Source organism: Apiospora hydei (assembly GCF_038363865.1).
Source record: "Apiospora hydei strain CBS 114990 chromosome Unknown utg000009l_segment0_segment0, whole genome shotgun sequence".
Lineage (NCBI taxonomy): Eukaryota > Fungi > Ascomycota > Sordariomycetes > Amphisphaeriales > Apiosporaceae > Apiospora > Apiospora hydei.
Genome location: NW_027117368.1, coordinates 6,286,159 through 6,302,583, shown reverse-complemented (window position 1 = coordinate 6,302,583; position 16,425 = coordinate 6,286,159). Strand labels below are relative to the sequence as shown.

Here is a 16,425-nt window from a genome sequence, read left to right as displayed (position 1 = left end):
AGCGGGTTTCCGGCCCATCCAAGCTGTCACGTCACGACTTCTACTTCTCCTTTGCTTCTTTTTTTTTCTTTTCTTTCTTTCAAAGGGTCCTGTTCTGCTGATGATGTTCTTTTTTTCTTCTTCCCACGGCTCTGTCAGTCAGTATGTGTGTCAGTATGTCCGATGACTGCATGTCGTTACAGTGCTTGGAGCTTGGCTGCCCATGGCACGCAACGCAACCTCACTACCGTAGATGCATACGCTAAATACGCATATCAATTGCCATTCGTAGCCAGCGAGAAGGAGAAGACGGATTCCGGAATGGTCTCGGTGCGGCGCTGTGCAAGTGTCGAGTACCACGCCCCAAGTACCCCCAGCGCCAGCCCATTTCAATTGGTCTGGAACTTGGTGATGGGTGTCAACTGGCCCGCAGATCGCACACAGGGCAGCATTACAGGGTCCCTCCCAAAATGACAGGGCCCGGTTTCCAGGCCTATTTGGATGCAGCAGGCACGCAGCCTGGACGCGAAAGTGAGATCTCTTGCGCGCCTGCTCTTTCCCGGGATCTGGCCTTGACCGATTCCCATCGTATTCCATTCCAGTATTACAATCAATTGAAACCCGTCAGCCGATTCTTATGTCATCACCGCCAGTGCAGCAAAACATTTGATTTTACATGCTTGTCAGACAGCAGCAAATTGCTCCATGACGATATCAAAACAGGTTAGTTGGCAATGCGGCTCTTTCTTTTCTTCCAGCGCTGTAACTCGAAATGACCTGCACCTTCAGTACCGATCAACTCTGCTATACTTGCCTACCTACCTACCTACCTATGTACTTACCAAGGACACGTACAGTTCGGAAACATTCAAGTCTCATCAGAACATCCTCAAACATCCTTCCCATCCATTCTATTGGATTCAATCCAGCATCACCCCCATATGGCATACAGAGCCCTCGACATGTCTGTGTCGTTGGCCAGTCCAGGTCAAACCCTTTTGATCAATTCGGGGTACAATCTGTAGCATTGGCCCTATGTGTGCTACTTGGGCATCTCGCCTGCTCATGTATCCAATGAGGTAGGCTCGCGGCGGCGCCGTTGCTTGGGTGGACTAATGTAGGGGACAGAATGTCTTGCTCTGGAATCGACATTTGGGCAACCCGATGTGCCCACAGGTGCGAGGGGGTCGCGCATTCGTCAAGCACATAGACAATATCGACCTCGGCACAGCTGAGTCGGGGTAAGGCAACGACAATGTGCGGCCGTGACAGGAGGCCCGCAACGAATTCCCCCATGCTTCCTTTTGTCGATCTTCCGTGGGTGATTCGACTGTCCTCGTTCCGGTTTTCTCATGTTCTACCTACCTCCTATCGAACTATTGAAGCAGTAGCTTGAGATTTCCATCTCGGGCACATTTGTACCACTCACAGAGAAGATATCCCTTAGCGGCTTTTCATTCGCTATCGGTGCTATGCCCGCCGTTTTCTGCACTGTTCAGAGGGGGCCTAGGGGCCGCACCAGATCCGCACCCACAGGGATCACCAAGGACCCTGAAAAAGGCAGCCACTGGCGAATTGTACGCCAGCTGCCTGGTAGCACAGGCTGTGATCGTGTGTGCTGTACCGGCCTCAAAAAGGGAGTTGTTGCTGCCCGCGGTGGTGCGACCTGGGGATCCAAAACGAGGCTCATGAGTTATGGGAATCCTCCACTCGTATGGCCTGAACGTGCGCAAGCCGGACATCGCTATGCATCTTTGCGCAACGAGGCCCAAACCTGGGCCAATCGTCCGTGGGTAAGCAACGAAGGGGATCCCCGCGGGCACGCACGGCACACCGATGATAACGCTGCCGATTAGCGACGTCGCTCAGCATGCTGCACCTCCTGGGGACTCGGTTACAGATATTCCAAGGCTTTTTCTGCATTCTGGCGATGAAGTAGCATGGCAACATCATCCAAAACATGCAGTGTGCTGTAAGAGCGCCTATGCGCATTCGGAAAATACGCACGTGTCGCGGACGGTTGCGGGCCCTGTCAGTCCATGTGGAGGCTATACGTGACGATCTTTCGGGGGCCAGACCGCTGAACCGTTACAATGGGCTTCTGTTTGAGGCATTTGCACCTATATCATCTTCCTACATATGCATATCGGCAGCCCCTTGCGGAAACCCCTTAGTGGGTGAGGAGTGGAATTTTAGGCAAGCAGCCTCGTGGGCTGTGCTGGGGAAAGCCCACTTGCTCGGTCTGTTCGGCAAGCACCTGATTGACCGCCAGGCCCCGAACCAGATCTTGGGGATAGCTTTATGGTGCCCCGCGGTAACACTCCTGCATAGACGGCCCTATCTGTCTCATTTTTGTATCACGCGGAGGGGGAGACCCTAGGCCGTTGGCCTTTTGCAAATGCGAAAACCGATATGCGGCAGCCTCGGTCGGCGGGGCCTGTACCCGGCCTCGCGGACATATTCGTGACTGTAGTTTGGTTGTCACGCATGCCCAAATGCTAAAGTGGCAAATATGTATGTCCTGCTGCTGACTACTTGTATCTGCAGTTTTATTTTCTGTCCGCCGATTTCGCACGCAGGGAAACGGCGCGCAGCAAAAGCTACCAGGGTTCATAGTATGAGGTAAGAATCATATTGACCATGAGGCGGGAAACTGATGAATGTGCAACACACTCTCCAACGGCGCAATGAAAGACTCATCCGTGTCACCCAAGAGCGTGGTATGTTGACACGCCACCTCGATATGGCTTAGCCCCCGAAAAACAGGTATCTGAGACAATCTAACGATGACAGAGCTTGTCAGCTACCCACGAGCGCTCATTGGTAATCCGAATATAACAAGGATCGACAGTGGTGCATGATGCTGGTTGCTGTCCCGGCATGTGAACCGTTCGTGCAATATCACTGAGCCCCTGTGTGATGCTATAGCACATTCCCAAACAGCGTCAGGTAAAATAGCCTCCTGGCTCCCGCCGCGCGTGCCTGGCCGTAATGGGCAAGCAGCATATAAGCGTACCAGACTTTTTCTGGTGTTGTTGCTTGCTTGGACTTGCAGCTTGACAGGGGCGAGAGCCGCATTCCGCAAGTCCGCAATGCAACGTCCCTGGCCGATCTGAGCAGGAGAGCTGGGATCTTGTCAATCGAGGCGCTCAGCCTCACTTGTTGATCCTCTCCGACGCTTGACGGGATTCGATTCGCTCAGACCTCCCACACACACACACACAAACACACCAGTGCCGGGGGTAGGATGACGGATTGGGAACAAACCCCCTGCTGCTTATAGGGAACGGTTAAAACAGCGACTAAATCCGATTGTATACTCTTTCGACCATTGGGTACGACCGTTGATCCCCATGCTACTCTACTGATATGCGAGCCATAGCTTTGGCAACTCTCGTGGAAGAGAGTCCTAGGGCCGCTTAGAAGGCCGCTGCAACGGAACAGCTAAGGCAGACGCGCGTCAGCCCAGAACAGTGAAGCGAATGTGTGCCCTTGCAAGATATCATGTTCGAGTCGAGGCCGTGAAAGAACAATATCGAAGGTCCCGAGCGAAGTCGGCCTCCGTGAGTTACACGCAGTCACTATGCGACGCGCCACTTGACCATGTCGGCTCCATACCCGTCGATTTTACATGTCAATCGCTATTGCGGCTGTTGGTGAAGTTTGAGCCCTCTTCCCATGTATACCGGTCGACCTCGATGAAGAAGAACGAAGCCCTTGTACGCGCTAAGCTCTTTGGCGGTCGTAAGAAAATGGCATGTTTTCCGCGGGCCAAAGAAATAAGACGGCTTCTTCCGTTATACAAATCACACTCTTTATCAAATTTCCTTTCTTCTTTTCCATTCTTCTCGCGATGTCAAACGCAGGCTGTCGCACTTTTGCTTTCCGTGCTTGACGAATGGAATGGCGTTACATGAGGGGCACATATCTTAGTGAGGGTTGCATCGGGTGGGCGATCCAGAGGGTCGGGAACTGCATAAAAGGTCGAATGCAGGCAAGCGCTTTTTCGTCGTGACTTGATTAAGTAGATGAATATGCAATGTCACTTCGTGAGAGCTTGCTTACCTGTCTATCACGTCACATTTCCCACCTGTTTACCTACCCTATCATATGCATGTATGCATGTACGCACATACATACTGACTGACTTGCATCACTACGTAGTAGATCAGCATCAGATCATTGCATAACACAGGCATATACGAACACACGCGAGCACATAACCCAAATGGATGGGTTATAAGCAGCGAGGTGGTGCGGTTTGGCGTGGTTAGGGTGGTACGTAGGAGTGGCCATGATCTTGATGGGGAAGATGCATACGCCCCAGCCTGTCGTTCTAGACCAGTGTGGAGGATGTCGTGTGTGTGTGTGTGTGTGTGTGTGTGTCAGTCCTGAGGGGGCGGCAGGTGGCCAAAACGAACGATGGATCTTCTTCACATTCATGCAGGGCGAAGGAAGTGACAGCTGCGGTTTACGAAACCAAATCAAAGCTCCTCCTTTCTTCATCCATTCCTGCGCCTCATCTTGGATGGCGAAGAATCCTGCAACTTGCCGCATCACATACACCATGTGGGCACACACACAGAGAGAGGGTGAGAGAGAGAGAGAGAGAGAGAGAAGGCCCATGGTACTTTTCTTGGCCTCACTCTCATCACGGCACCCAATTTACGGGGAGGCGTCCGCAGCAGCAGCACCATGCGTGACCCCTTCCGCACCGACTGTATCAGCACCTAGAAAGAACAGGCGCCCGGATTGAAAGAGCAATCAAAAACCCGTTGCGAGGTGTTGTCAGTTTTTGCCACCGGCTGTTTCGAGTCGAAGCCGCAAGTAGGCCTCTTGGGTCTTAGTCGGGCCGCTCGGGTCGAACTCTCGCAATGCCCTAGGGAGCCTTCGTCAACCAAGTACGAACGCCTCCTGCCACCGGCTAACACGACGTGGAAAGTAGCTGCTGTGGAAAGTCGCTCGATGAGTACTGGATCTTGTGTCCCTGGAAGCTCATGAGGAGAAAAAGGAAGAATGGCAAAAACCGTTGAAGGAGTAGATTCAAGTTTAAGATGAGGGCGTGTCCTGTATATCTCAGCCGTTATTTGCTCTCTTTCTCTGTCTATGCGAAGGGGATTTCCATTCTGATGTCCTCATCGCGATCCATGGTGAAGGCAGTTTAATCCGTCTTGCTCGGCGTTGTGAAATTACCCGGTCTGGAGATTATATATCGTAATTTCAGGTACGACAGCTCATTGTTTGTTGATGGCAACTGTCAATATGCGAAAGACCTGATCCGGGATGAGTCAAATAGTAGTAGCATGCCGTACAGCGTTGTATTGCTGTAGCAGTAGCAGTAGTAGTAGTAGTAGTAGTAGTAGTAGCTTGTCCTGGGAGTGACGCTTTCCGGCCATGATCATTGCAAGCTCTGAGATGTCAGTGTAAAGAAGCATGCCGGAGCTGCCGCTAGAGCACAGTAAATCTCCAGCAAGTGCTTTAGCGGAATCGACCGCGCGGAACCTTGGCCTTGTGCCTGTTCTGGTAGTGCTTGGGCCGCAGATTAAGGAGAAGCTCGTAGCTGGGCGGAATTGATCTAGTCGAACTTACTTGAGCTGGATCGTGGGATCGTGGGACTGAGTGCCGTAACAAACAACTGTTTGCGTAATGAAACTATTCCTGCCAGAAAGCACCCGAGTACCTAAGGATGCTTCGTTCCCCGTTCCTCGCAATCGGAGGAGGTCTTTCTGGCTCTTGTCGCTCTTTTCTTCGACCATGTTAGGTGTTATCCTACAGCGCAGTCCATCATGAAGCGCGCGGCTCTCCTTGGTGCAGCAGCAGCCACTACATCCGTCACCGACGCCAAGTGGTTCAGGGGAAGCAGCAGTAATGGGCAGAAATGGGAGCCAGCGAAAGCGACGGTCAGCAGCAGCAACCATGCTTCAAATTCGCTGGGATGGACACCCAAGCCGACCCCTGGTCCCGCGGAGGCTATACTCAGGCACGAGTTGCTGAAGAGAGCAGCAGGCACAAGCACCTGTGGGTATTTTACAGGAACTACGTCTCGTAAGTCTGAATGTCCAGTGTACTCACTGTTCGCATGCCACGTCGCTGACGGATACCTATAGCCTCAGCTGCCATAGTCTGTCTCGGCAGTTCGCAATGTATCGTCAACGACAGCAACAAAGCGATGGGCTGCTGCAGCTCCAGCAACATCCAAGCCTGCAACATTGCCACGGCCTGCATCGACTCCACAGACGCCGCGTCCATATCGACATCGACGCTGCCGTACACACTGCTCTGCCAGGCGTCGACGGCCCCCAGCTGCGTCACGTACTCGTACGCGACCGACTCGCCCTACTCCGGCTTCCGGGCGTTCGCGTGCGGGTCCAAGAAGGAGCTCTTGACGGTGGCCTACACCGCGCCCGGCGCGCCGAGCACGGGCATCACGAGCGCCGCTGGCGCGACGTCGACCACGACGACGGGGCAGAACTCGCTGCCGGCGGGAGGAGGTAACGCACCACCGATCACGATCACTTCTTCCACATCCACGAATCCCCGGTCACCGTCCAGTGCTAATCCTGCCTCAGCTGGCTCGCCTACGACGACCACATCCAACGCAGCCGGGGCCGGCAGCACGTCTTCGCCGGCGCCGGCGCCATCCAACGAAAACAGCAACAATAACACGTCCACGATCCTCGCCGGAGTTATCGGGGGCGTGGGGGGTCTCGTCATCATCCTCGCGGGCCTGCTCTCTTCCATCTTCTACGCGAGGAGGAAGAAGAAAGACCAGGACCCCCAAAGCCGCAGGCCCATTGAGAAGGTCAAGAGACCATACATGCCAGCAGCCTTTCCCAACTCATTCGACTACATCGCGGCGTACCGGGAGGCGCGGATGTCTCGTCGACAATCCGGTCGGCCACCATCGAGTCTATCGGCCAGGAGACAATCGTTTGTGCGGTCGTTCCGGCGGCGCTCTTCCATGCTGCCGTTCTGGAGGCAATCCCAACACCCGCAGAACCAGCAGCCGCAAAGCCAACAGCCGCTGCAACAGCAACGTGAATTCCAGCGACAACCAAGCTTGCGGGAACAGACTCTTCCGAGAAGGTCGTCGGACCGGAAAATAGTCAATTCGTCACGCTTCCCCTTGCCTCCCTTACCCGTACTGGGGCCTCCGCCGGCCGTCCGCAACATCCGGCAAGAGAGTTTCGACTTCGGCACCGGCACGCGCCCGTCGCCCACGATCAGCGTGCCCGTCAACCGCAATGCCCGAGGGTTGGGTCCGGCGCCGGCGACGCCGGCCTCGACTTTCGGGAGGACGCCCATCACTCGATTGGAATCGGGCAGCACCAGCACCCTTGCCCGGCCGAACAGCATGTCGGTCCAGACGTCGCCGCGTCGTCACGAGGGAGCAGGAGCAGCAGGAGTTAGAGATAGCGATGGCATCGACAATGGACCGCCGAGCGCGCACACCGAATTCGACTCCCGGTTCACGCCGCCCTTCATCAGCCCGCCCTTCATCAGCCCGTCGGCTGGGCTTCGTCGCCATCCTTCCAACGAGAACATAGGCCTCGCTACCGTTCCTCCTCCGGGGCCCGCGGGCGGCGGCGGCGGCGGTGCTGGTGGTGCTGGAGCAGGCCGCATCGTGTCCACGACGGGGGCGACGGCGGGGTCGATGAGCAAACACAACTCGCGTGCGCTGCCCTCGCCGCGGTCGCCACGCGCCCAGCAGTACATGCTATATAACCCGGTATACGGACGGTCGAGAGAAGTGCCGGTCAAGCGACCGGTCGGCCATCTCAACAAGATGCAGTAACGTGGTTTCCCAAAGTTGAAAAGAAGAAGAAGAGGGCCTTAAAAGAGTAGGAGGGGGATCACATATGATTTTCTTATGTTGATAAATTTATTGTCTAGATGTAATGCCAAGATTATGTAATGTTCAAGTGTAATTTTAAGATATTAGAGATCATACTCACCTACATAACGGGGCTTTTGGGGACGATGTTGAAGAAAAGAAGGCGAGAATCCCTCCAAAGTCTTTCTCTGAGTACTTAATGCTGCCAGTGTCTTATACTTGTCCAAAGTTTGGAGAACCCCGCCCAAGTTCTCACTAAGCAGCACCACTTTTACTTCGTAGTACGGTCCTGAGTCGATCCATCGTCACATCTTGCTGGTCTTCTGCCCGTCTTTATACTTATTATCCTAACAATCACGTACCCAAACGAAATCGCCATAGGTAGATACATACACAGCAAGCTTCAAGATGGCCAGCTTACCAGCGCTCTCGGACAATTACGCCGCCGGCCTGCGACTCATGGACGAGGCGCATGCGGAGGACCCGAAGCGGACCTCCTCATCTGCCGCGGGCACTCAAGAAGAAGACATCCCTTACGAGCTGCACTACGCCCGTAAGATGACACGCTGGCTGGGTGCGCGCTGCCCAGACGCCTCTCCGACGCTGCAGCTGGCGTGCCGCGCCCAACACTTCCAAAGGTGAGAACTTATAACCCGCAACTCATGCTTGGATTGCTGCTTGCCGAGTTCAATGAGAAGCGACTAGTAACCCCTGATGATGGCAATGCTGATGAACTACGTGCGTGCGTGCGTGTGTGTGTAGGTGGCAAATCCCGCGGGACTCGTACCCCATGACCCGCCCGGGCTACCTGTCCTGGCGAGCCAAGCAGAAGTCGCAAGCCGCCGCGCAAGTGGCCGAGCTCCTCCAGTCGCCCGCGGTGCAGCCGCCGCTGCCGGCCGCGGAGATTGAGCGGGTGGCCGCGCTGATCCGCAAGGAGAACCTCAAGGGCGACGAGGAGACGCAGGTGCTCGAGGACGTCGCGTGCCTGGTGTTCCTGGACGACCAGTTCGACGACTTTGAGCAGAAGGACGAGATCGACGAGGACAAGATCGTCGGCATCCTGCGCAAGACGTGGGTCAAGATGAGCACCAAGGGACAGGAGCTGGCACTGGCGATGCAGCATAGCGATAGGGCCAAGGTGCTGCTGGGGAAGGCATTGCAGGGCTCATGATTATCGTGATCAGTTATATATCAAACCCGAGGTATTTAACACGAATTTACAGGATTCCTCAAGCTCTGAAATATAACAGAGCAGGTCCGTTCCAAGAGCACTATGAAAGTGGTTACGCAATGAGACATTTCGATGACTCCCCAAAGACCAGAAGACATGAGATTTGATTACCAATATGGCGTTGTTGCAATACAAGCATGATGTCTTGACATCCGTAAATGCCATCGAAAAGTCGATGACAGGAATCGATTTATGTAAACAATATACATACAAGCAAGCAGATTCTTCCCCGCCTACCACATGTCCAAGAAACCCCTTGGTTTCAACTCGTAACGGAGAACAAGGCTCCGAGCTTGACCCCGTTGATATAATTCGCGGGTCGGACGAGGGCAATGTGTGCAACAGCGCACGCTTCGCGCCGCCGCCATGGTTCTGGCTGGAGTGCTGACAGCGAGGAGGACAAGAAGGAAGGCCTGAGGCCTGAGAGACGGCCCTCTGGCACAACAATGACCCGGGATTCTGCCACACTCCCACGTGGGCGGTGACGAGGTAGGAGATACAATGGGAGCGTGCCTGGGTAAGTAGGTAGGTAGCCAGTAAAGCCTGTGCGCACGCACTGAACGCACATCGATCCAACTTGTACCATCATCACTTCCTGCTGAACTGATTCCCTGCTTGATTCTCCTCAAGGGAGAAAAACAGCTGAGCCGTCTTGTCTAAACTTGCTTCTTGTTTGAGAAACTCGCCGACGCAACCTTTGCTCCAATCCCCCTTTCCACCTGTGATTCTCTCACACGATACCATTCAATTGCTGGAAATGAGAGCACATGGCACGATGGGGTCTTCATATGAGGCCCCAAGACATGTGCCGAACGAACAGCATGGAAACCCGGATGTAACTAGACGGGGCATCCTTAAAGACCCGTCCTTCTTTGCCACGCCGCTCACCTCTGCGGCTGGAGACTGCGGCCACACCGTTGCCGGCGAGGGCGACCCAGCCGCGAACCAAGCCGCACCCGCAGACGACTCATCGTCGTCGCCCCGACGACATCGTCAAGTGGTCAAATTCCAGACCCCACCCGCAGGCACCCCTCAGACAATCCTCCCAAACACTCCCAACACGAATTGGAGTACCTGGGTCTCGCCTTCTTACTCCTCGCCATCCTACCAGGACCCGAACAACAAGAACAGCCACTCGAGCTACACCATCTCGCAGCCCCAGATTCACAGCAACAGCAACAACACCAGCCGTGGTGACGGCAGCGGTAGCAGAAACAGTTCCCAGCAACCATACCAACCAGCTCTCATCATGAAAATGAAGAAGTACCCGTTTGGCTTCAACCCCCAGACGCCTCCCCAGCAGATGGCGGGTTACCATCCCACTCCCTCCCCTCCCCTCAGCACGCCGCCGCAACAGCAGTACCAGTCTCCGTACTACCCCTCGCAACAACAGCAGCAGCAGCAGATGCCGCAGCCGCCCATGGGAATGCCTGGACTTTATCCTCCCGGTCCTCCTCAGCATTATCAGCCCCAGCCTCAGATGATGCCTGCTCCTCCCCAGTACCCTTCTTCGATGCCGATGCCGCCCCAGAACATGGCGAACCCCATGCAGGCCTGGTACAACACGATCCCTGAGCCCCCGGGTCGGCCCCTTCGAGCCTCCCATTCCTCTCATGCGTGGCACCCAGTTCTTGCCTGGCCTCAGTTCTATGCATCCTGTAAGTGATTCTGATTGTTTCCTTTATTTTTATGTCCCCCTGGATATCTTTATTTCCTGTCCTGCACGATTCTCACACCTGAGCCACACGCTCTGCGTGCTTCATTTTGCTTCATTTCTTAATCGATACCCCTCCCACATGAAAGATGGATTTCATCTTCCTGAAAGGCTCTCTCACCAGAGGTGCCATTGATGAGAAACCAAAACAAGCAAATTGCAACAACAACAACAGATAATGAAAATGAAAATGAAACCTTCTAACCCCCTATAACCAGGTTGAAGCCCAGTACATGATGTACATCGCCACCCTGCGCTGGCAGGCGTCGCCCTATGCCCAGACCACCTTCCCCAACTTCGCCGCCATGCCGCTGCCCTCGCTTAGCATCAAGGAGCGCCAGGAGATGGAGGACCTGCGCGATTGCTTCGACACGGGCCGCTTCCCGGCGACATGCAGAACCAGCAGCAGAAGAACAAGAAGAAGCGGGCCGCCGACAATGGCAACAACAACGCCAACGCCAACGGTAATGGTAATGGCAATGCTGCTCCTGCTACCAACAACAATTGTTGCCACCACCATTGCTGCGGAAATCACTGCGCTGGCGCCCCTGTCAACGGCAACGGCAACAACCAGTCCGCCCCTGCCGACGCCCCCGACGACGATTCATCCTCGTCTTCATCCGCGTCCGCATCCTCCAGCTCCGAGTCCGAAGAAGAAGACCCCGAAGCCCGCCGCCACAAAGACTGGACCGACCACGCATGGTTCGACATCTTCGGCCAGCTGTACCCGCCCACCCGCCGCTTCACCGCGGACCGCTTCTGGAGCCGCCGCGACTGCCGCATCCTGGCCATCATGGAGTCCAAGTACGAGGGCGTCAAGTGGGCCGAGTTCTCGGCCCAGTTCTGCAACGCCACCGGCCGCTACGTCCCGCCCGAGTACATCCAGTACAAGATGGAGAGCGACGGCGTGCCCATCGGCAGCGACGACGAGGACGAGGACAACAGTGACGAGGATTACGAGGATGAGTTCGTCGAGACGGATTCTTCTTCTGATGGGGATGAAGAGTAGTAGGCCGGAGCGGTTGAGTGATTTCTTTTCGTTTTTCGTGTTCGCGCATGGTTGGTTTCAGCCTACCTGAGGTTGGATATGCACGAGCAAGCTGGGTCATCTCTGGCTGTCACGAACCCTTTGGACCTGGAAGTTCCGCAATATCTCATCTGAAGTTGGGGTCGATGCCGTCAAGCTGGCAACGATGTACCAAGAAGACACAACGATTTGGTTTGCCCGGAGCAAGTGGGCTCTGGAGACCTGATCGATTTGCACTGTACGAGTATCATGGCGTTTAAGAAGCCTCTAGGAAGGCTTATGAAGAAGCAAGAAGCTACATTCTCATTGTCAGTTGGCCCAAATATGTAGCAACGATGAGTACCATCCCAAACAACACGACAACTGTCTGCTGCTCCCAATATCCACCAAGGGTCTCGACAATTCGTGTCAGTACTCGTTAGGATGGAGCAACTCTCATAGGCTGTGGGCCAACAGTAATAAGTAGCAATATAAGTCTGAAAGAAATAAGCAGTTTGTCTTGGTTCCGTATTATCTCGAACGGTCGAATCTGCCCAATTTTGCTTCTTGTTCGTGAATCATTGTGTTTTGCATTGTGATTCACAGGAGGCATCGGATAATGGAGCTTGACTCCCTCTTCGGCAAACCCAAGATCAACGGAGTAAACTTGTTATATGGCGGCTTTCCCAGCCATTGAATAAATGCTGGCTGAATCCTTATCAAAGAAGTATCCCTACGCACCTAAAATGCTCCTAGGGACCATTGGGGTATCATCAAACAGTAAACCGCTGCCGCCTGAAGCCTGCCCCGCATTGGAGCCCTTCAGTATGCAAATGCATCTCCGGATAGTAGAGAATAGGCCCCCTTCGGCATAAACACTTCCCAGAAATCCAAACCGTGAGCCCAGAACTGCTTTTCCGCCTCCGACGCCATTCGTTCACGTGCCCAATAACCAACTGCCTTCTGATCCAGCGTAAATCAGACGTAAGCGGCCTTCGTGGGGCAGCCAAAGAACCTAAAGCTGTTCGCTGACTAACGTGGTTTGTACTGAGCTCGTTAAGCAGCCAGCCACAGATATTTCTCCCTCTCGGAACTTCCAGTTGGGCGTTCTGATACCAGGGTGTCGCGCGCGACTCGTGCGCTCGAATTAATGGATGCGGCTCTGCTCAGCTTGGTGACTGGATCAAATCGGACTGGGCGCTGCTCGTTTTTGGTAGACATGAGTGCCTTGGCGCTAGTATACCATAACCGCAGCAGCTGCAGGAACCAAAGACCCCCTATAATACTGCTGTACGTCTCGCTGGCTTCAGATCGGATTCTCCATTCCGGCCGCTGGTATTGCTGTCGCCACACTATCGTTTTGAGACGTCGCCACCGTTGCTGGGCTCTGGCCCCGGCTTCTCGAGGGGTTGCTCGAACCTAGGCCCCGCTTCATCATCTTGCCAAGAACTGTGACGAGCTCACAGGCGTCGTTGAACATGTCGTCGTCCATGCCTTCGCTGGCTTGGTACACTTCGGCGATCGTGTCCTTTGCAAATTGCCTGCTGCCCTCTGCATCATGCACGCATTCATAGAGGAATGCTGCGTATTCCGTCCTGACCGACAGTCGTAACGAATGCGACCCCCACAGCAAGCTGTCTGCCAGCGCAACCGCCTCCCTGAAATATTGATGGGCGGTTGGGAGATAATCCACGGATGGTAGCAAGAACGAGGCCACTGCTTCTGGTATCGGATGCCCAAAGCCAGGCGGCGGATGGACGGGTCCACCCTCCATAGGATGTGTCGGCTGCAGCGAGGAACGGGCTGTCTCAGATATGTCGTCGCGCGCAATCCCCTTTCCCTTGTCCAGTCGCGAAGGGCCCATTCCAGCCATCGTAGCAGCAGCAGCCAGGGCCTCAGGAGTCATGGTCGAGACCGATGGATGGTTATGAAACAGGACGAAGATGTGATAGAAGGAGGCTCGAAGTTTATACGCAAGCACTTTGAGCTCCACGTAGTCTCCCACCATGGGTAGAACGTATTGTTCTAGCATGACTAAGCCCTCCCGGGACAGCCATATTATGTGGAAGTAGAGCTCGAGCGATTGTGTCGGCCTCGTAGTGTCTAAGCGTCGCTGCTTTCGAGCTTTGACAAGCTGTTGAGCAAGATTGATCGACAGACCCAATATCTTGAACAACATAGACGCCAGCAAAGCATTGTTAGGTTCGACAGCCCTTGCAAGTTTGCCGAGAAATTTCTGGTCGACCTCCGAGGAAGCCATCGAGACCGACCAGAGGCAGTGAGTTGACGCCTTTCTTCGAGAATATTAGCATTTCCTGGGGCCGATGACTTTGACACTGCGACGTGCAAGCAGCCCTGGGAGGCGCAACGACAAGACTGAGCAACCAAGTGTATGACTGGATAGAGCCATGGCCGGCTTTCCCGCAGGACTGCTTGACGCGAAATCTGCAATCGTGAAGAAATAGGTGTGTCGCTTACCTGATCTGACTACGCTTTCAAAGCTTGTGGATACTGTAAGCTTCAAGTTACCCAGACGCGCCTTGCAATGCCGCTCTCGCAAGCCTTGAAAGTAGATCCAAAAGATGCTGGGCGCTTGAAGAGGTCGCTAGACACCGGATGCAAACACGAATGATGGAAAAACCTGAGCGGGATCCGGCCGGGAAATTTCGAGATGTAGTATCCGGAAGACACTCTCTAGTTGATATCCAAAGGACTCCCAGAGAGTGGTAGCCGCCCCAAAAGCTCACAGGGGAAGAAGCTGTTGGTTGTTGCTGGGGAATCCAGCCAGAGAGCTTTCACTTGCGAGCGCCGAAATTGAGCTGACCGGGGAACTTCTGGCTTCCTTGTATGAGGCCCAAACCCAAACCCAATGGGAAGATGCGATTAGATTTAACAATAGACTGGGATTACAGACGACTGCAGATACAATGGTTAGCCCAATTGCAAGCTTGGTAACGTTCAGCTCAGTGGGTAACGGGGCTTCTACCCGCAAGTCATTGGAGCAACACTGACCAATATGATACAACGAATGCGAGATAAAAACAGGACCGGGGCCCGATAGGCGGCCAAAAAGGTCGACTAGATTCCAATGGTAACGAGCGTGTTAGATCAGCAACCGGAAAATGGCGAGAGGGCGTTCTAGAGAAGGCTGCTGCTGCTACTGGGTGAGGAGAGGGCGGCGGATGATGATGTGTCGCGTCGTCTACTCTGAAGCATCTCGACGTCGAGTAACAGGGCGCTGTGACGAGCTATCGTGAGGACCGGGGGTGGTTTTGTTAACAGGCAGGCGGCATATATATGATCGCCCCTACGCGGGGATAGCCTGGGTAACTTGATGATGAGCTATCGGGAGGCCAATGGCGGTGTGAGGTCAACCCGGAAGCGTGGGCGTTTCCAGGCTTTTGGAGGCACTATGTGGAGCGGCCGTTTTTTCGAGGGTCCGAGGTTCGAGTGACAAGCGGACGGGAACGAAAGATGGCCTACTTTTTTTTTTCTTCCTCGTCTGACACTTGGTCCGTGACAGCGACCTCCACGAACTTTGGCGATCTTGTCGTCTAGCTTCAGCTTGGCTCAGCTTAACCTAGAGGCACGAGGCTCGGATGGGAGGGAACAAGAGTATAGAGGATGGGGAAAGTCTGAGACGAAAAGCGAGGAGGATATGCATGCAGAAGTAGCCAGCGTATGCAGTATGTAAGTAGCATCAATGTATGGTATGGTATGTAAGTACAGTCGCGAGTGGGCCTGGAGGGAAAGGCGTCAAACCAGTCGGGGGCGCTTGTTGTATGTTGTATGTATGTACGATGCTGGATCAACTAGGACGCATATTATTAAAGGAGAGCTGCAGGTGCACCGTTTTGCATGAACGCGCAGTGGACCGCCCCCTTCCTGAAGAGCACCTTTGTGCAGGAAGACGGCGCTGCAGGAGGGAGCCGAGACGGGAGCCGAGACGAGACGCGCGACGATGAGGGCGAGAGTGAGCAGTATGGTGAGCGGATGCGGCAGGTAGGTCTTCCCAATGGGCCTCTGGGGGAAAGATCGTGACGCGGAAATAGGCAGGTAACGCGCGCGTAGTATTGGTGGAATATGCGCAAATCAGAAAATTGCAATCGAGCAACGAGTGACCATTGGCAGAGACCTTGATGAGTGAGCGCAAAGAGGTAGTAAGTGTGAGTGACCTTGTAGGTTCAAACAAGTATCGACGGTTCCAGGCTACTGCAACCGTGTCGATCAGGGTTGCGGCGCACAGCAAGAAAAACGAATGGAGGCCGTTGGCTATGATGCAGATGCCCCGATACGATGCAAGGCAGCTGATTGACTGACTGGCCGACTTGGTCAGTTCGCTCGCACCACTACTCCAAGTCCCCGTAACTGGATCGATCAAAATGGAGGACGAGAGAAGACAAGATCCACGAGGAACAGGTGAGGGAGATGGAGTAAAGTGGAGCGGATGGTCGAGGACTCGAGGAGCTGCGTGGGCAGGCAGAGGCTAGCCAGGGAGCCGCCCATGACGACCCCGAACCCTTGACCTTGACCTTGACCTTGACCTTGGTGCATCATACCAGACCCAGACGCACATTCAGCAGGCAAGCGCAAAAGCACCCGAGTGCGGAAAAGGAAACGAGGTCGATGCATTCTTCCAGCAAGCAACGAGAAGAAGGGTT

General features: G+C 54.4%; 6 protein-coding genes across 6 annotated transcripts; 5 read left to right on the top strand and 1 right to left on the bottom strand.

Moving 5' to 3' along the window:
- Positions 1 to 5,765: 5,765 nt before the first annotated feature.
- Positions 5,766 to 7,774, top strand: PG997_013796 (uncharacterized protein; the record flags this gene model as incomplete). Its single annotated transcript, XM_066818110.1, has 2 exons — positions 5,766 to 6,024; positions 6,087 to 7,774. 2 exons carry the CDS (start codon positions 5,766 to 5,768, stop codon positions 7,772 to 7,774), a joined length of 1,947 nt encoding a protein of 648 aa, XP_066663802.1.
- Positions 7,775 to 8,221: 447 nt separating this feature from the next.
- PG997_013795 (glutamyl-tRNA synthetase) lies at positions 8,222 to 8,984 on the top strand (the record flags this gene model as incomplete). Its single annotated transcript, XM_066818109.1, has 2 exons — positions 8,222 to 8,451; positions 8,576 to 8,984. The coding sequence occupies 2 exons, from the start codon at positions 8,222 to 8,224 to the stop codon at positions 8,982 to 8,984; spliced, it is 639 nt and encodes a 212-aa protein (XP_066663801.1).
- Positions 8,985 to 9,819: 835 nt separating this feature from the next.
- PG997_013794 (uncharacterized protein) lies at positions 9,820 to 10,710 on the top strand (the record flags this gene model as incomplete). Its single annotated transcript, XM_066818108.1, has 1 exon — positions 9,820 to 10,710. One exon carries the CDS (start codon positions 9,820 to 9,822, stop codon positions 10,708 to 10,710), a length of 891 nt encoding a protein of 296 aa, XP_066663800.1.
- Positions 10,711 to 11,149: 439 nt separating this feature from the next.
- Positions 11,150 to 11,767, top strand: PG997_013793 (uncharacterized protein; the record flags this gene model as incomplete). The annotated part of the gene is made up of 1 exon (XM_066818107.1): positions 11,150 to 11,767. The coding sequence occupies one exon, from the start codon at positions 11,150 to 11,152 to the stop codon at positions 11,765 to 11,767; it is 618 nt and encodes a 205-aa protein (XP_066663799.1).
- A 1,303-nt stretch (positions 11,768 to 13,070) lies between these two features.
- Positions 13,071 to 14,024, bottom strand: PG997_013792 (uncharacterized protein; the record flags this gene model as incomplete). Its single annotated transcript, XM_066818106.1, has 1 exon — positions 13,071 to 14,024. One exon carries the CDS (start codon positions 14,022 to 14,024, stop codon positions 13,071 to 13,073), a length of 954 nt encoding a protein of 317 aa, XP_066663798.1.
- A 1,598-nt stretch (positions 14,025 to 15,622) lies between these two features.
- On the top strand, positions 15,623 to 16,083 carry PG997_013791 (uncharacterized protein; the record flags this gene model as incomplete). The annotated part of the gene is made up of 2 exons (XM_066818105.1): positions 15,623 to 15,766; positions 15,973 to 16,083. 2 exons carry the CDS (start codon positions 15,623 to 15,625, stop codon positions 16,081 to 16,083), a joined length of 255 nt encoding a protein of 84 aa, XP_066663797.1.
- Between the last annotated feature and the right edge of the window lie 342 nt (positions 16,084 to 16,425).